We start from the raw sequence: 21,048 nt of genomic DNA on the forward strand, positions 1-21,048 counted from the left end.
GCTGGATTTTGGGCCTACATCTGATGCCATACCAACGGCTTCTAATCATATTTTACACAATAGGGAATGGAACTGGGAGCACGTAAGTAATACTTCAGAGTGCAATTCATGCATCGCAACTGGTGAAATAGTGTTGTTCAAAGGTGCCTGGGACAATGCCTGAAAGAACTTAGTTATGAACGAATTTCTAACAGCACACTATTGGGAACATCTAACCAAAGAGACAAATGCTTATGCAAGTAAATGTCTTGTATCAGCTACCAGAGATATAAATAGGGTAATGACATATGAAGAACACTTGCTTCCTGTATCTGTGGATGAAATGAAGGCCAGATTACCTTCAAGTGGTAAAGTATGATGGCAAGTAGTAGTTCAGACCCAATCTTGTTGTTGACTACAATTGTGCAATGGGTGGTGCTGATTCCCATGACCAGAGACCCGCATCATTCCTTTCGATGAGGAAGTACGTAAAACGATACAAAAATATATACTTCTAGAGCCTAGATATGACACTTCTGATTTCAAACATCATTCATTGCCTCCTCAACCCTGACAAGAAGCTAGTAGGCTTTACCAGCTTCTAGATCAATTTGGCCTAACAGCTGTTGGCAAGTGTGACCTTGCCTAACTACCCAAAACGACGATGCCCAAGCCCTGGGTATACATCGCAGAGACTTCAGGGGAAACACTGGGAACACTTTCCAACCAAAATACCCCCAACAACGAAGAATGTTACCCCGTCATGGAGATCCCAAGTTTGTGACATGGGGTCTGATTAAGGAATCATCATTTGAATGCCACCGGTGTAAGATGACGCTGCACGTAGATGGCTGTTTTATGGTGTACCAGATGCATAAAGACTTTAAAAAGTACATCTTACAGTAGTTTGGATATTTCCTCTCATTAGGTTGTTGGAAAGCATGCTTTTTCAGTGTCACTGATATGTAAAGTAATGAAAATAAATGGTACACCAAGGCATAAATAAGTTCAATTAAATGGTATGTGATTGGGTTAATGAACGTCTTGCCAATTGCCATTATCCAATTCACAAAATTGACGACATTCTAAACAGTCCGCATAAATCCAGATTTTTCTGTCTTGATATTTTTAAAGCATATCTCCATATAAAGGTCGATGAGCAGTCGAGCAATATTCAGACCATTACAACTCGCCAGATGAACTCTCATTTGCCATCAATACAGACCATCTGAGTTCATGATCATGGATCAAATTCTTAGATGTTCCCAAGACCAAATTTTATTTTATTTTTATTTTATTGTAGTACATGGTACCACGAGAGGAATGCGCAGCAAATTTGGATGCCTCTCAGCTACGTAAATTTGACTTGCACCTCAATCAACACAAGAGGAAGAGGAAGTCGAATTTTTGGGGTATGTTGTAGAATATAACAGCATCCTAAAATCCCCAGGAAAGGTTGCTGCCATCACAAACATGCCTTGACTGAATTCAGTTGATGACCTTCGCTGATTTTAAGGGTGGTGACATACTATGAAAGATAAATTTCCCATGCGTCAACCAAGACTGCATCTCTTCAAAGACTTCTGAAAAGTAATGTCTAGTTCAAGTGGTCATCCGAATGCGAAGCAGCCTTTATACGACTGAAAAATGAATATCCAGTGACCCGGTACTGATGCCATTTAACCCAGATTTACCAGTGCAACTAGCATGTGATGCCAGCCCTTGCTGAGTTGCAGGGTTGCTATCCCACGTTGTTAGTGGCATTGAACGTCTTGTAGCCTTCACATCAAGATCCCTAATGTCCGCTGAAACAGGGTATTCTCAACTGGACAGAGAAGCGTTGGCTATTGCTTCTTTGCTGTTGAACATTTTCTACCCGTATTTGTTCGCTCGACCTTTCACTCTGGACACAATCAGCCACTGGTGCAAATTTTCCACCAGCATGCTAAGATTCCTATGATGACATCCACTAGACTATAGCGCTATGCACCGGTCAAGTTGGCAGTGTGGTTAGGGGTGTGCAGCTGTGAGCTTGCATCTGGAAGATAGTCGGTTCGAACCCCACTGTTGGTAGCCCTGAAGCTGGTTTTCTGTGGTTTCCCATTTTCACACCAGGTAAATGCTGGGGCTGTAACTTTAAGGCCACAGCCACTTCCCACTCCTGGCCCTTTCCTATCCCATCGTCTCTATAAGACCTATCAGTGTCAGTGCGACGCAAAGCCACTTGTAAAACAAATCATAAAAATAGCATCATGCAGCATTTGTCTGGGTTTAATTACACAGAGGTTGATGCAAGTGTGATAAACTGATATAACTTGAAAACAATATTCTCTCACCCATGGGTAAATAATGCAAGAATTGAACTTGTATTATTTATTATTATTATTATTATTATTATTATTATTATTATTATTATTATTACTTGTGATGTACATCTACTTATTAGTATCATTAGTTTACGATCTCATTATTTGCAAGGTTGTCATGAAACATTTGCTGTGTATAGATAAGAGTTAATGTAAGACCCTGCAATTCATATGACATAATTTATTATTACTTGTATATATGATTTGTAATTCACTGCAGAATTGTGAAACACACTGTAACGCCCAGAATGGCACTTGGTAGATGAGAACTCTGTAGAATATTCTGTACATTATATCTGGGCATTAAGCACTCAAAAATTTATGCAAAATATCTGTCTAGAAGCCTGGACAGGCACATGTATAGAGGTGCTCTTTATGGTAGAGACGAGTTATTGTTTAGTAGGATTTGTGGTTTAACAGGAATTGTACTTGTGACCTCATGTTGAATCGACATGCTGTCAGCAGTAAACTGTTTCAACGGTGTTTGGTTGCAATCTCCATGTGGTGTGTGCCTAGTGATAGGCAGTTGTTAAAATGGTTTGTTGATGTATTTTGTTTGTGACGGCAGTGATTAACACATTCCGTATAGTTCGGGTCACCATGTGCCCCGAAACATGTTACTCTTATCCGTCGGTGCGAACTTCCCACAATTGCGAAGTAACTACGTCCTAGTTACGAATTTCCGTTAACTAATGGCAACGTAGTGTTCCAAATGAAGTAAAGGATCGAGGCATACTGCTAGTTTTGATTGGCCCACCGGTGACCCAGTTATTTCCGGGGTCATTTCTGTTTCACGCAATTGTTGAATCGGAACACTGTCGCACAGGTAAATACGCTGGAATGTCTCCTCAACAATAACTCACACAACAAGTGCACTTGCATTGTTTAGGATTTCATACTAGGGAGTAAACAGTCAAATTCGTCAGGTCACCGGTGACCCGAACCGATAATAACTAAAGGCAGCATCGGGTCACCGGTGGGCCGATACGACGTAACATTAAGTCATCAAAATTCACTGCCGCAGGGAACGTGTTAAGGTTATGTGTAGCAGGGGGAGAGGTGATACTCCCACGTGGAGTGTCCCAGGTGGCGGATAGGGGGGTCCTAACCGGCTTGCCGGCGGACTTGAGGGAAATAAAATACCTCTCGCGGACCAAACACACTACCCCCTGCGGGTGGGGGGCGCACATGTAGAATAAACCCGCGGTATCCCCTGCCTGTCGTAAGGGGGCGACCAAGGGATGATTGAATTAGAACCATGAAACTACTCTTGATTCGTACCATCATGCGGGGAACACCATGGGTTGCATGTACCTGCGAGTAGTATCACTAAATTGGTATGAAATAGGTTTGTGATTAGTTGCAGTTAAAAGCCTGGCCTGGTGGATTCCAGTACCTGTGCGTTGTACCCATGTAAGCAACACCGCGGGTCTGGGCGTAGCCTGTGAGTTGTACCGCTATATGAGCGGCACCGTGGGTCAGCGTTGCCTGTTATTGGTACCCACTATGTGAGAAACACCACGGGAATACCGGCGCCCGTGACTAGTACACCTAGCTGAGGAACCTTACCGGTTTGCGTTGACTATGGGTGGCACCATTGTGTGAGAAACACCATAGGTCTGCGTTCTCTGTACGAATTGCAATACTTCTGAGTAGTACCATCTTGTGCGGACCACCGTGAGTCTTTGCTACTTTTGATCAGTATCCCAAAATGACAAATACCATGGTTCTACTTTACTCGTGACATGTACCATTCTGTGGGGTCTTAGACGTGAATTTAGCACCCCTTCAGATATCAAGCATCATTGTGCTTTATAAATGGTCCCTTGGTCAGTAATACTCTACCTTCTTTTTGAGTCTGATCCACTGTTTTTGTTTTTTTGTAGGGTTCATGTCCATCCATTCATTCCTTGACATTTTTATTTTATTTTAGTCGGTGGATGAATTTGAATTTTTTGTTATTTCATTTCGTACCATTAGGGGCGATGACCTTGATGTTAGGCCCCTTTAAACAAGCATCGTCAAGGTTATGTGTGTGTTTATGTGAAGTTAAGGTGAAATAAATAAGGGTGCCAACTGACAGCATTTTGTGTGCATTTTTGTGGATACGTTAAGGCATTCAAGAAAGTATTGACCATTCAAACGTTGATTCTCTCAAGAGCTCCAATCCAACGAAAGGCTTGTAGTGATACTGCCATCAACCATGAAGTACATCAGTTATGTAAGGCATGTGTTTAGCACATTGTCACCAGATTTGACTTATGAAACGATTAGAGATGAAACCTCAAAGGAGACGGTACTGTTTAAAATCATGCAAGAACTTACGGAAGATCAGTCTGGTAACCTGGAATACACTGTCGACAGGGATATCTTATTCCGAGGAACATGTGTTGTTGTACCAGCCACTCTGCATTCGGCTGTATTGTTCGAGCTCCACCGTATCCACCTTGGAATGACCAAAATGAAGCAACTGGCTCGACGCTGTGTGTATTGGAAATCTATTCACACCAACATGGAGAGACTGGTTTGAGCTTGTGGATCTGTGAAGGGAAGTCCACCGAAGGCACCTTTGCACCCATGGATGTAACCAGAAAGCAACTGGCAGCAAGTGACAGACTATGCCAGCACATATCAAAACCACTACTTCTTGGTTATGATTGATGCCAAATCAAACTGGGATGAAATTCTGACATGCACAACACCACTAAACATCTTAGAGCATAGAAATGATACAAGAAGTGTCCTCAAGAAATAGTTTTCTGGATGTAATTGTCTCAGATAATGCTACAAAGGAAAGTTTTGCAATGTGAGTAAACGCTTTTAAACTTTTTCAAAATAATTTCCACCACACTCTATACACTTCTCCCTACGTTGAAACCAGTCACTGAACCAACTCTACCACTTTTCTTTGGTTACATTTTCACATTCTTGATACCATGCTGCCAGAAGCTCCTCGTCGGATGCAAAACGCCGCCCTTTCAGCTTCATCTTCACTTCTGGGAAGAATGCAAAATCACATGGTGAAAGATCAGGACTTTATGGAGCGTGATCAAGCAGTCAACCCTGATCTGGCAAGAAAATCCATTGTTACATTAGCATGATGTGCTGGAGCATGTTCGTGATGCAAGAGGCGTGACCTTGGACGGAGCTGCTTGAGAGCCTGGATGACCTGAGACAGACTAGTCTCACTGTACCACTTTGCAGTAACTGACCTTTGTGTTTCTAACTCAACCCGAGTCAGGATGCCCCGTTTAGTGAAGAATACTGTAATCATCCTTTTCTTCACTGACCTTGACTTTTGCACAGTTACAGGAGTACCCTCATCTTCAAACAGCCTCACCTTGTTCTGGGATTTTGTTGGGACATCGTAATAATACAGCCAAGTTTTGTCACCTGTAATGATGCTATTGACGTTACGCGAAGTCCCATTTTCAAACTGTTTTAGCATTTTTTGGCACCATTTCACTCGATGTGCCCTTTGTTCCTCTAAAAGTGCATGGGGTACCCAAAGGGAGCTCATATGAAAGAGGCAAACCACAAATTCACTAACATCAGGCAGGATCTCCAAATCATCAGTGGGATCAACAAAGGAAGTTTAATGAACAGCCTAGAAAACATCCACATTACTCTCGATAAATTAGAGAACAGGGAACGGAATCTAAACGAAACGAACGAGCAAAAAAAAACTCTTATACAAGCATATCAGTAAATACGTGGAATGGGTAAACAATAAACAAGACGAACAAGTGAAATATTCGAACACGACGTCGCCGAAGCACAAACAGTACTCCCTCGCCCCTCACAAGACGTACTAGATGATGGCACAACTCTACTTCCCCTTTCTCTGGAGGATTGCACGAACAATCAGACTGTATCACACTGCTACTACACTAGGTCGTGCACAAAGACAGATCCCCAAGGCGGCGCGGAGTATACATTTTCCCATATAGGTGAGTCAAGGCCATGCAATTTCTAATACGTTCATCTTCCTGCGATCTATTTAAAATTCAGAGCTTTTTATTTCTATTATGTCATATTTTAATATATTACGATGTCCTGGTTGCAGATCGTGAGGCAAGCTACCCCAATCAGAAGACCACCATTTTAACAAAGAAGCTACCATAAGGTTTTTAGCAAGTCAAACGGTCAACACAGCCAAACAGCAACAATTAAGGAAGATATTCAATACAAATTATAAACAACAAATACCTGAAGACTGGTATACACTGTACAAAGACTTTTATTAAAGTACAAGTGTTTCTTAAAAAAGTGCCTCACCATGGACGTTTTAAGATATTTTTCAGATATGTTCATTAGTTAACAAGGTTTAACATCATTGTAGAAGCGAATTTTAATTCAGTATACTTCTCACAAATGCCTGAAGATGGTTACAAACACTTGACTTTTTATTCATGCCACCTAGTGTTATTGAAATTTAGTGAAACTTTTGTAATAAATATTTTTAGTATATAAGATTTTTAAACACAAATGTAGATGCAAATTACAATTTAAGTATTCACACAAACTGCCTTACCCCCCCCCCCCCCTTTCCTTCCATTAAAGCACCTAGAGCAATAGTTTTTAGGATCCAATGGGACATAGTTTTAAAGTGTAATGTGCTTACTGTACAAATGTTTTCATCTAAGATATTTATATACAGCTGAAGATGACCACTAAGTGGTCGAAACATGTGTATTTTTAATTTTGCCCAAGGCAAAAAAAATAAAGTATAAATTAGGTGGCTTTTAAAATTAATTTGATAGGTTACCTGCTGATATGTCAACTGCCTCCCTTGCTGCAACATTTTCCTCACAGCTTCAATGTTTTCCTCAGGCACTGATTCAGACGGTCTCCCAGAACAAGGATCGTCTTCCACCCCAAAATTTCCCTTCTAGAACTCTTTGTACCAGCGGAAAATTGCTGTTCGATGAGGACAGTCTCCCCAGCACAGCGAGTCATTTCCTCCAGTCACTGGTCAACAGTTAATCCCCAAGCAAAATTGTAGCGGATAACTGCGCGATATTCACTTTTAGACCACATTGACACCTTAACTTGCTTTTAATCCCACTGCTTGGTAACAGCTGGTGTGAAGGTCATGCCTTGCTGTTTTCTAGACTGGTTTTCAGTCCTCTTTTTCATACCTCTCCAACCGTTTTTGCATATTGCAAGACTTCCCTAATGCTGTGACTTCACGCGAAATTGAAAGGTCTTTTTTATTATGTATATATAAGAACATCCTAACAGACAGAAGGCATTCGATGACTGCAGAAATTTGGCAAAATATTTAGTTCTTAGTTGTGCCTCCAAATGAAATTTACAGATTGTATAACGTCTGCGCTTTTAACTTTTTTCCATTTTGTATGCTTTTATGTTTACAAGAATACGTCAAATAAAGCTTAGATATTAAGCTACATATTTTTTATTTATTACATATTTAACTACATATTTTGTCAATTTTAGCTACATGTTTATGTACATATTTCTCATTTTTATACTACATATAATCCAGGCTTAGTGATAATGATGTATACTACAGTAGGCCTAGAGGTCTGTTTCTGTACTTAGCATACTCATTCATGTACTTACTGTTCCATGCAAATGCCAGAATGCGTATTCTTTATAATTGTTATACCTACTGCCTCAATAATAGCTCTTGATAAAAATGAATGGCCTAGTCACTTGCTGACATGTACTTGTTAGGGAGAAGGCCCACGGTTGGTTACTCGCATACCTGGCACAGACAACATTCAGCTCTGCCTACCTGTAGGCCTGAGACGCGCTGCTCGCCACACAATGTGGGGACAATGTTCTGGAGACATCTTCGACATTTCTCGTGAGAAACAGGTGTTTGTGCTAGTCTAGACAAATCTAGAGACCCCTTCTCAGGCTGCCCATCACTAGAAAAATACTAGTCTTCCCATGCATTTTAAATTACATAGACAGGACACTTTGTTGCAGAACAGAAATCAGAGAATTGTCTTGGTTTATTTGCAGAGTGCTAAGAAATGTATCTCTTATAAAAATGGTTCAAGTGGAGATTAGTGGTTATGCAACTAGACTCCTCTTGTATCTAGTGGATAAACAGGAGTATAGGATCTGATAAAAGAACACTTAAGCTTGACCTTCAGCTGTCAGCAAAGCTTACTTGAGTTATAAGTTTTTTTTATGATGGACCTTTACAAATTATAGGTACTCCCACTCTAGATTATTTCTTTGGTTCACTGCCTTGTGAAATAAGTTTTTGAAAGTACATTATAAACCTTTTAATGATCATTACATGTTAGTCAGTGAACTGTAATTCTGTTCCAGCACATTCGTATGCCCAACAGAAATCATTGCCTTCTCTGATCGAGTCAGCGAGTTCCGCAAGATAAATTGTGAAGTTATTGCTGCTTCATGTGATAGCCACTTCAGTCACTTGGCTTGGATTAACACCCCTCGTAAACAAGGTGGTTTGGGGGAGATGCACATTCCAGTTTTGGCTGATAAGTCTTGCAAAATAGCAAGGTCTTATGGTGTTCTCGATGAAGATACTGGTGTACCATTCAGAGGCCTGTTTATCATTGATGGCAACCAGAATCTTCGCCAGATTACAGTTAATGACCTACCTGTTGGCCGTTCTGTAGATGAAACTCTTCGTTTGGTTCAAGCTTTCCAGTATACAGACACTCACGGAGAAGGTAAGATACTCACTTTGTATGTTCTTCCTGTAACTTGAAAGCATTTAAGTCTGCCAAACACCCTAGTTTGAAATATATTACACTATAATATACCTGTTTAAAAAAATGCACACTATTAAACAAAGAACAATGCATTTTGTTCTACAAGAATATCCTCACTCTTATCAAATCACTTTAAATCATGTGCATACATGTACAATATTGTTTACATTGTGTAATTGGTTAATTATGAATTGGTAATGTTGTGCACAAGTATGAAAAAATAATTATTAGTCCTCTGTCACTTGAGAAAATTATGGAAAATTTTGTGTACTAAGTTGATATCGTCCATTGCCTTCAGCAATACTGTGTTTGGACTGACACCAGGTCTTTAGCTACGGTTTTTGTAACTGTGTAGTGGGGTAAGGAGAAATCTATTTCGTGGAGAAGGGAGGGGAAGTAGGTGGGGTGATGGGAATGTGTTCACACTGGTGCTGTACATTGGGAGGGGGTGTGCTGCTTCTTCACCTCCTAATGTCATTTTGTGTATTAGGGAGGAAATGTAAGTTAGTGACTATGATGAAATAAAAGTAAGGAATTGAATTATAGTATCTTGTGGCATAATTTTTATTGGTAAACAATAACCTGCTGAAATGTATAGATTGGCAAAGACACTACTTACTATACACAAATATATCCTAACCCACATTCCAGACATTTAAGTCGCTTTGGTAAAGCAAAGGGGGTTGAAGTTCTTAGTTGTGTGTGGTCATTCTGGTTGGTTTGATTAGCTTTTTTGCAATGTTAATTTCAATAGCCTCTCTAATGTTTACGGATTTACTTCTCTTTTCAAAGTGTAAGGAAGGGGAGTTACGGATTGGAATAACTTGCCAGGGAAATGTTCAATAATTTTCCAATTTCTTTGCGATCATTTAAGAAAAGGCTAGGAAAACAACAGATAGGGAATCTGCCACCTGGGCGACTGCCCTAAATGCAGATCAGTAGTGATTGATTTTTAGATCTGTGCCGATGTTTAACATACGAACAGAGATAATGATTATTATTAGTAACAAGTGCATCGCAGTTGGGAAATATCCCAGTGGCAATGATCACTTACAGTACAGTTGTGCTAATAAAGTTAAAGCATAATTACGCAACAAAAACAAAGTGTACAACAAGCATTTCCACAGAAAGGAAATATTACAAGAAATACTGCTAGTTACATACTCTAAATCCAGCATCATATACAAATTTACACACAACTTAAGTACAGTGAAACCTCATTAGTATGTTTCTGCAGGGGACGATGAAAAAAATTGTTTAGCGGGAAATCTTGCTGTCGAATGTCCCATTTAAAAAGTATCCAATAGGGAGATGGTATCACTTAACACATTAGTACATTTTACATTTTGTGTGCGTGTAATGTTGCAGAAGATGAATGAGAGCACTGAAAAACACTGAAGAACAGATGACATTCTTTTGCCCTTGGGCTCATAGCAGCAGCTACAGTACCTATGTATTATAGCAGATCACTTTCTTCCTAAAACAATTGTATAATGATGTGTTAGTTGAAGACTTAGGTTTCTGACCAGTGGGTAATTAAACACTGTCTTTTGGTCACTTTTTCGAGCGTGAATTTTTCGCGAGGTTATACTCGCCATACGTGACTAAGCGCTTTTGACCGCCATCTTGAGCACGAAACTTCAACAGTAATCGGCATTGGTTCGGACAGACTTCCGGTGTATGATGAAAACGTGCCAACTGTCAAACTAGCAGTTTCTATTTTTGTATGAATGGTACACTGCTTTACCAGTGCCTGCATCTTTACATAGCTTTTTAATGGGATGAGTCTACAGTATATGGAAGCCTTATTACTTAACAGCACCCACAAATGATCTATTGATCTGTTATGGCTGCACTATAGACTTATTTCAACTTGAGTCGTATCACACTGATTTAAACCATCTTATCACAAGAACAGTTATTGGCATTACATTCAATTTGTGTTCAGTGGTGAAGAGGAAGTGAAGCGATTATTTGTCGCATGACAGTCTACTTACAGACTAATGGTATAATCGTGAGGAGTTCAGTAGCGCGGTACATACTGTATCTGTCTTGCGATAGCCTAGCTATGGATAAGAAAAGGGTCGTGAAACTGCTCACTAATGAAGAAAGAATTTAAATCCTTTAAGAAGTAGATAGGTACCCAGATCTTAAGCGTGTAGAGTTGGCGTGAGCGTTAAAACTAGCAACTTCTACTTTGAACACTATTGTGGGCGACAGAGACAAATATGAAAATGTGTAGAAGTAAAAAGGAAACGAGTGCGCGAAGGATAGTTTCCGAAGTTTGAAAGAATGATTTGGAATAAATAAATTCCAAACTTCTGCGAAATAGGCTACAAGCACAATCGAGCACACTGGGTTATTCAACAATCTTGCTGACAACAGACCTTTCCATAGTACAAAGAACATAGAATGAAAAATAAACCACTTTTTCCTTTGAGAAAATCAAATGATCGTAGATATGTCTGTCATAACAAACCACCAATGGCTGCACGGTTGCTGGAGTTACACTTCCGTTACACATTTTGTGGCAGTAACTTCCGTGACGCATAATTTCGGATGACTCCCAACCATAAGCCATGTCAACAGGACAGTTTTTAAAAACCTTGCGAAAACGGAATTCAGCGCTCCCAGCTGCAGTGAAATGTTACTGTGCTCTAACTTAGCACTGTCCTGTCTTGTTCTAGTGTAAAGTCTTTGCTGCCAATTAATGACGCAAAACTCAACTTTACCGAAGCTAACAGCTTGCGCCTCGAAGGTGCGATATTCTCGGTGTTCGAGAATTCAAGGTCATTTCCTCTTGTTGCGCAACTTTGTGACCGACCTGTAGCGAGGGCTCTTATCTCTGTTGGAAATCACATTCTGTACACAAGGGATGACGAACATTTTCAGGTCTGGAGAATATATTATCGTACTAAGCGGTAAAGGTGAAAAATCATACTTAAGTGAGGTATTTTTTATACGTATTTAATACGATGGGCGTCGGGACCTCAAATTTAAGACATGCTAAGCGGGAAAACTTGTTAATGAGGAACGTAGTAACAAGTTTTCACTCTATTTCCAGTGCTTAACAATATGGCTTACTATACTACTAGCCTAACATTACAACAGTCATATACAAATTCACACGTAAGCACATTGATCGGCCTTATCACTATTATCTTAGCATTGTAAATACAGCACGTTCATATAAAAATTCACATACCTTAATTCAAATGCCTTAATACTATAATATACAGTCCATTAAAATACCATCACATAAAAATGTATACACAGTTTAGACTACTGGAATCTATTCTTGCAGAATCTTACATTTTTGGGAAAAGGCCCTAAGACAGGTGCAGGTAATGCATTCCAGTCATAAATTCCCCGATTTACAAACTAATATTTACCATAGTTAAGTTTTCTGCAATCTACCTTTTACTTATTTAGATGATCTATCCTACTTACATAACAGGGAGGGCTTTTCTCATAGGCTGTTCAACTCTCCCCAAGCTGGCTTATTACCGTATTTACTTGTGTATTAGACCCCTCTGGCTTTTCGAGACAAAGAAAATGAAAAAAAAAATCTCGTATATAAGGCCCTCCAACGTAATTAGTCGGAACAATTCCACTTCGAAGCAGGTAAAAGTCTTATTGCAGCTCTGACGTCACACACATTTGTGAATAGTTTCGTCCGTTCGACCTACGCAATGAAAATGCGTCAAATCCATGCGGCACATCTGTGTTTTGTAGTTAGGAAATGTCCGCCTCCGTTGCGTCGGTCTACTGCAGCTCTGACGTCGCACAAATAGGTGAATAGGCTTAGCTTAGTGTCTGGCCCCCACATTGCAAGCATGCAATATGCTATGTCTGTTTTTTAGTTAATAATGTCCGCCAGCGAAATGGTTAGCACAATTAGTTGCTGTTCTCGGGAGTCTGACTTCGATTCCCGGTACTGTACTGCTAGAGATTACGAATGGCAGTAAGGTCGATATGCGGGAAAAGCGGTACATGTAACTCCCCTCTCCACTAGGGGTGTGTCTAAAAAGAGCTGAACCACCTCGGAAAGGAAAATGCATATTTGCTTTCCCAAATTGGCAATGCAGATCAGACACCAGTCTACTTTGAAATGCCAGTGGACAGGACTGTGAATGTTAAGGGTGCGGAAAGTGTTACCATTAGAACAGGTGGTAATGAAAAATAACTGTGTACGGTAACGTTGTGTATTCCCGCAGACAGAACCAAATTGCCGCTGTACATTGTTCTCAAGCAAAAGACGCTTCCTAAAAAATCTACCCGCTGGTGTTAGTCAGATCTCAGAACTCCGGCTGGATGGACAGTTCACTTGTGGAAGACTGGGTAAAGTGTCTGGCTAAATTGCCCTGGTGCATTATTGGGACAAAGGAACTTGCTTGTTCTCTACAGTTAGTGCGGCCACACAACAGACGCTGTGAAGAAACATATCAAGGATGGGAAAACAGACCTAGCTGTCAGTCCGTGCGGGGTGTCTATGCTACAGCCGCTGGATGTCTGCGTGAACTGTCCATTTAAAGTGGCTTTGAAACTGTTACGGTGTATTGTGGATGTGCAGAGGTGAAAGAAGGTGCTGGGATGAACAGGTCTCAACTTACGAAATTAAAGTTAATTTAAAATTTTCAAGGTTATATTTTCTTTTCAAGACCAAGAAATAACATGTATAACAGGAACTCATTTGGATATCCACAAGTTAAGAAAGTACAATTACAGTTTATTAATGGATTTTGGGCTTCGAGCCCCAGATTCACAATTCTTGAGCAATTAGCCTGACTTTACCCAAAAACAAAGTTTGACAAAGGGGCAGAAAACCCCAATCATGCCCAGGAGCACTTGCTCCCTATTACTCAGTAAAGCCTGCTCGAGGCACACAGAAACCAACATTGAGAAAGAGCAACCCGCTCTCCAAGTTAAAGCCTATCAAAGGCCACACCAAACTCCACCTTCAAGCTGACCTCCAAGCACATGAAAACAGGGGTAAAAATACCCAACCTACTGAGGCCTACTCAATAAAGAAACAGGACAATTACATGGCCTCCAAAATACCGACTTGAGAGGAGGCGTACCTGCACTCCTAATACATTTCTTTAAAAATCTATTTGGCACTAGGCCGCTTATGCAAGGGCTAATCCCATACTACGGAGGTGACACGATTGAAAAGTTTTGACATTACGAGTAGAAGGGAAACTGTTATTAAAACGTAGTCACCTCAAAACCAAAATGAATCGGAGCTCGAGAGGGTTAGGCACTCTCTATCCCAATTTGTAGTTAAGAAAACAGAATTTATACCAAGTGTCTTTTATATTTTAAGTATAGGTTACATGAGGAAAGTTTCGAACCCGCCCCGAGGGTTAAACTGCTGAGCTAGCAAGCAAATAAGTTATTAAACGGCCATTACCTGATGGTTGAACTGCTGCCCGAAGAAAGAGGCGCTTCCCGCCCCCTGCTACATAATCGCACAAAGAAAGAAGTTACTGAAGTGGCACCGAGACCAGAAAAACAGCAGTTTATATACCCTCGCGGAAAATTCGAGAAGTTTCATGAATGAGAACCCACACCCCCCTCACTTTATTGGCTAGGGTTAAGCAACATATCCAAGTTGAAGAAGATACACCTGATTGGTCAAAAATTAAAGAAATTCGGGATTGGCTAAATTCAAAACTGGCGGAACGAAAGGATTAACATTGCCAACTCAAACAATGACTGAAAGAAATTTAACAAAGAGCAAACTTATACATACTAAATTTCTTCAAAAAAAAGTTCCTTCACTTCGCACTAGGGTGCACAATTGTAGTTCTTATGTAGTGCCATCTAGAAGAGAATGTTCACACTTCTTACTACAGAGAAAACAAAAATAAATCGAAAAAGACACAGTTCAGAACTCTTCAAAATTTATAGTAATGACATCTTCTGAGAAATCTTAGCATTAATGTGGAAGTTAAAGTTCAAGCTTCCTCCAGTAGAGGAGTTTCAACTGGCGCAATGTTTGAATTAGCGGCGCGGAGGTGTACCGCCCGGTACAGAGACAATTCTATACAGAATAGATGGCAGCTGATAATCACACAGACGCCACCTGGTCGCATTCAGCGCCCGGAAGTTCAGCTGCTGTGTTCGTGGATTTTGACGGCATGGAATCGTATCCCTGGAGAACTCTTTCAGAAGAGCTTCAGGAAATGTAGCAATTCTAATGCAATGGGTGGCAGCGATGACGGCATTTTTTGAGAAAGTGATGGTGATGAAAGTTCCGAAGTTGGCACTGATGATGATGATGGATCTTGTTGGAAATCATTCCGGAAATGTTTAGGTACTTTTATTTGTATTTTCTAATCATTTGATGTTTTAGTAAAGATAGTATATAATTTTTACTTCACTTTGTAAAAGTTTTGTTCTTTCAAAATAAGGGTGCGGGTCTTATTCAGTGGTGGGTAGTATTTGAGATTATATGGTAGCTGCCGTTCTCGGGGGCCTGAGTTTGATTCTCGGTACTGTACTGCCGAGTTTTAAGAAAGGCAGGAATGTTGGTGTGTGGTAAAACTGGTGCATACAGCTCCCCTCCATTGGGGCATGCCTAAAAAAAAAAAAAAAAAAAAAAGCTGCACCACCTCGGGATGAGGAAATGGATTTACTTCAGTTAAGCAATGTTCATGGTTGTTGCTATTAATATAGAGATCATTAATACAGTGATCGTTTAATATGTTGTACCTCGGCTCAAATATACGTAATTTTTGGAGAGAGGCAGGTTTAAAATGTGATGAAACCTATCCATTCATAACGATTGTTTTACTCGACAACGTACCTAGCAAATGAGAATATTGATTTTTGGAGACTCCAAACGAAACATACCCTGCATAAATAAAGAAATGACGATCAACGAACGTACAAAATTAAACATTATGATAAGTCATTACTGTCACACCTGTAGATATCCATAAATGTGGCAAGCTTTCCTGTTTTTATTCTCTCCATTGTGGAACTTCTCGCACTATCTGGGCACTTGATAACATACCTAACCTAAACAATGTGGTCTCTTTCTCAATTACAGCTGTTTAGGTAAATCCTGATGGGATAAATATAGAGAACAAGCATGAAATTACCTTTAAAAAAACAAAGGTCTGGCTATTAACAGCTGCAGTTAATCGAGAGAATGTTTAAGTCATTGTGCATTACATTCTCGGGTAAAACATACGCTAGTTATCAGCTGGTGCAAAGGGAATAAGTGGGCTGCTTTCTACAGCACAGCTTTATTTGGAAGGGATGGCTTCTGCTACACATACATCAACTGGGAATACGACACCATCTCCAGAAACCATTTGTGGATAGATTCTCACTTTTCCGACTATAGTTGGAACAAAACTATTTTGAAATGTTTTGAAAAGTCGGGATCTTGAATGATCTTGATGGCAGTGCATGACTAATGCAAAACCAACTACAACCTATCATTGTAGTTGGTCTTGACTGGCGAGATGGCAGTAAAGGTGTAGTCATTTGGAATGACGACATGCCGGTAGCAGGGAAGTTGGTGGCACAAGACTATAATTCAAATGAAAGCTTAATACGATAATAGGATTCCCTTACCTCTTTTCTCTTCGGGGTCGAATATCATGTGAGAAGTATCTTCGCAGAGAGTTTTTACAGCTGAATGCCCTTAAACCTCGTCAGAGGAGTTAATGAGATGAAACGAATGACATAAGAGTAACTAACACGGACTATATTTACTTTATATGTAGGCTTCAGTCATGTGTTCACCATTTGTCGTTTTAAATTTAGTAGTACTGCCTTCCAACAGAAATAGCTGGTAACATGTAGAATACATTCATAAGTTTAACGAACAGTATAGAATGATTACATATACAATTTATTGCTCTTTATGGCCTAGAAGTCATGTGTTCACTGCACAAACTTAAGTTGTTGCATATTGCACCCCCCCCCCCCCTCCCTACTTCATTGTAAAAGTGAAAGAAAAAGGGGTCTAATATGGTTTGCATTGTGCAATGACAGAGTGCTAAACCCATAAATTCATCTTTTCTTGCAGTGCTCACGTCGCTAAGCTCATAAAAGTAGGTGCAGTGACCGATCAGTTCAAATGTTGTGCCTGAAGTTCAAGGAAGGTCTTAAAGGAGACAGTGAACTTTTCCTTGTATTTATTTTAGGATTTTGTTTCGTAGCATTAATGATGTATATATCTTCTGTGCTTCCGACCACAACAAAAATCACTGCTCCGTGAAAGAGGAGGTGCCTTGGCAATGATGAAATTGAACAGCTTTCTTATTGATAGTGAGATAGACTTTCTGGACAGTGAATATGTTAGAGATGTGATAAAGGTGACAGTGAAGATCAGGACAATTACATAGCTGAGGAAGATTATGGTAAAAAGTCTACCTCCACCAGTGAACCATAAATATTCTTGGATTGCAGGCCTGTTTATTCCTATACTTCACACTTTCTGTTCACGCTATTCAGGTGTTGTAGGTACAGGATTATTCTCCGAATTAGTTTGTTCAGCTAAAGGTTGTGGAGGCTGCCAATGAATATTACAAGGTCGTCGTAACAGTTTACACAATATCTATTAATAATAGACTCCAGGCTTGGAATGATGCGAAAGTGAATGAAAATTTCTCTTGCACTTACAATGATAAACTGAAATAACGTATGTCAACCATATGATGTAGGATTTGTGTGTTATACTTTGCTTTGAACAATACGACAGCAGTGTCCATTTATAGACTTTGGACATACTCGCCATTGTAAATTTATGCTTAATTTCAGTTAGTCTTAAATTGTCATTTAATAACCAGTAAAGCTATTTTAAATTCCATTTTCTTGGGGGAAAACCCCAGCACAGTGGGGGGGGGGGGATACGTATACATAAGATGCAATTAATATTTGCATGCAAGGAATACACTGTTTTAGTTATTGGAAGTCTTGTTTCATTTTTTCTCTTGGGCAGAGAAATGAAATTGTTGTGTGGAGTTTAAAACACTTAAGTTTATTCCAGTGTGGTTTAAGTATTTAATATAGTTGCAGTTATTTTGTAAATAGCATTTTATATATTATTCAATTTGGTTCGTTATGTTTTCAGTGTGCCCAGCAAACTGGACTCCTGGAAAGAAGACCATGAAGCCAGATCCTCTTCAGAGCAAGGAGTACTTCAAAACAGTGGACTAATGTTATTTTGGACCTTTGTATCTCTTCTTCCTCCCATGTGCTGATGTTTTCACCAAAAGTGTGACGGCAGTCAGAAGTGTTGTCCTAAAAGATTCATTGCATTTAGTTCTTACATGACTTAAACCATGTATTTATGTGTTTAGTTTTATAATTCACATTTCATTATGTTGGCATTGTTAGCTTGGCTGAACCTGGTTAAGTACTCTTCAATCTCTTCATGGCCAAGTTCGTTATTCTGCTGATTTACTTAGTTGCCTTTTTAATCCAACAAGAAGCTCTATTAATCTTTGTATGGAATTTACAATCCTCTCTTCAAAGATGTTACATAATACAAAACCACAAATAGCAGTTCCTATTGCTGATCACTGTACCTGGAAAACAATTTATAAACAGTGCATGAAGCTCACTTTCACTGCAAATAATCAGCACATTAAATATTGCTGATTCGACTGAAAAATACTATTTTTTTCTATGTGGGGCTGTGTGTATTTGCACAGAAATTGTTTACCAATCAGGTCATACTATATATATTGGGTGAACAGATAAGTTTCCCATGCATGTGCCATGAGGTACACACCTGGGTGGCAAAATTAGTATAAGCTTTTGATTTCCCAGAGAGAGACTGAAGAGATTTTCTATGTAATGCTCATTGTTCTTGAGAACCTCTGTGGACACTGTCAGTCTTGTCTGGAATGCTCCTAGTATCCTACAGTTTAATTCATACATTACATATGACTTCCTGCTCCATCGGGGAACTTTTCTTGAAATAATCTGGCAGCACGAGCAGGTTCTGTTCACACATAAAACTCTTAAATAAGCATGCATGGAACAGAATACTTTTGGCTCATTTTAACCATACCTTTCTTAGCACGGTACTGTAGAACAGATTTCAGCAGCTGTACAGCTCGAACTGAGAACACTGTTACCATTAAGCTTGGGATTTACGGTTTGTTGGAAGTAGGTTTCTCAGATATCATAATAGCACTGTAGGACTTGCTGCCCACATGGGAAACTCTTTTCTGTTCACCTGGTACCAGATAGTTTTTGTAATTCATATTTGGCTACTTACCTATCAGTTTTGTAGTTTTTATTAAAAGAATCTGTTTAAACAAGGTATGTACAGTATACTGATGTTAATGAAAAAAATGTTTTTGTTGGAATTGTTATGGCAGTCAGTGAATAAGCTTTCATGTCACTAAAATATGCACAGTAATATGAAACTGTGTACGAAGTTCCTTTTTGTGGTGAAGTAAGAATTCTAGTAATATTGAGATTATTTTTCACTATCTGAATTTCAAACTTTCTGTGGGAATGTTATTTGTTCCAATTATGTTAAGAATATTTTCATTGTAACATATCTGTGATAGCATTTCAAGATACTTGTGTCCATTCCTGTGTGGTTATGAATCCATTTGAAATTGCAATTTTGGCTTCCAAGAAAACATCCTGCAATTCATGATGTAAATTTAGTTTTTAATTTTTTTGTTTAGACTTTGTGTGAAATTATAAATGTTGGTTCCATTTTAAAATTGGATATGCAGTGTTGATTACTTGAAATACAGGCATGTGTACTAATTGAATGTTCTTTGTTTCTTCAGCCTCCTTTCATATCTACAGTCTGCTTCTGCAAGTTTCTTAGAAAATAATAAAAATCTAATATCTTTTAGTTTGGTGAGATTTTTATAATACTGTTCTGAATTAGGCAATTCTTGTGTACTCCTGATTCCTTAGATTCTATCAAATCATACGTATATATGTACAGTACTGTTTACATTGCATAAACTTGTCAATAAGAGAATTACGTGGTAATATGAACAGGTATTAACAATCATTTTCTAAGAACTCAACCATCACCATATTAACATAATGAAACGTGTACTTTTTGGGTTGCTGAAGCTTAGTTCATTGTCTTCAAACACTACTTCACGACTGTGGTCAAGAAGAGGCTAGTGGAAGGTTTTGGATAAAGCCCGTTGTTCCGCTGAGAGGGGAGGGGCAAGTGGAACGTTATGGATCTTTCTTATTGGATAGAGGAGAGCAGGTCGGTTCCTTCTCCATATTATAATCCGCATACTGTACCGTGGAGAGGATTGGGAAATAGGGACGGAGTGATGCGAGTGTTGTGGAACATTACTTCCTCTACTGGAGATGGGGGAGGTTATTAACCTTCATGTTAAAATATATTTTATGTATTATGAATAAATGCAAGTTAATGATTCTGGATTAAATAAAGCGCAGAATTGAAATGGGAGAGTATCTATTAGACTTTATTTTTATGATAAACCATACTCTAAAGGGCGTGAAGTGCTAATTTAAAGAGTAATAGTTGAGTTGTTATGTAAGTAGAGTGAAGAGGGGCAGGGGGGGATTCTTTAAGTGTGTATGGTCATTTAGGTTGGTTTCCTTAGCTTTTTTTTTGCAGTGTAAATTTCGATTGCTTAATATTCAAAGGTTTACTTCTATTTTTGTTGTGTAAAATGTTTAGAACTCTGAAATGGTGTGAACTGTTGTATATGTGCTCTCTGAAGGCTGAATGCTGTCTCCAATGTGTTTAGCTACTGTTTTGGGTCCTTTAAAGTGTGATAACCTTTACAATGATGCATCTTAGACCAAGCGAGTGGCTTGTGGTTTGGGTTACGTCGAGTATTATCTATAAGCGTACATTCAGGAGATGGCGGGTTCGAAGTCCACTGTCGGCAGCTCTGAAGGTTTTTTCCGTGGTTTCCCATTTTCACTCCAAACATATGCTGGGGCTGTACGTTAATTGAGGCTAGTCTCTAGTTCCCACTCCTAGCCATTTC

General features: G+C 39.4%; 1 protein-coding gene across 1 annotated transcript in view; it reads left to right on the forward strand.

The window, feature by feature from the left end:
* Positions 1–19,822, forward strand: part of LOC136864401 (peroxiredoxin 2) — a 37,637-nt gene extending 17,815 nt beyond the window's left edge. The window contains exons 3-4 of the mRNA XM_067141345.2: positions 8,655–9,025; positions 18,162–19,822. Of these exons, the coding sequence (XP_066997446.2) occupies positions 8,655–9,025; positions 18,162–18,247 (457 nt within the window). The 3' untranslated portion in view covers positions 18,248–19,822. The remainder of the gene's footprint in view (positions 1–8,654; positions 9,026–18,161) is intronic.
* Positions 19,823–21,048: the final 1,226 nt, after the last annotated feature.

Source organism: Anabrus simplex, chromosome 2, assembly GCF_040414725.1.
Source record: "Anabrus simplex isolate iqAnaSimp1 chromosome 2, ASM4041472v1, whole genome shotgun sequence".
NCBI lineage: Eukaryota > Metazoa > Arthropoda > Insecta > Orthoptera > Tettigoniidae > Anabrus > Anabrus simplex.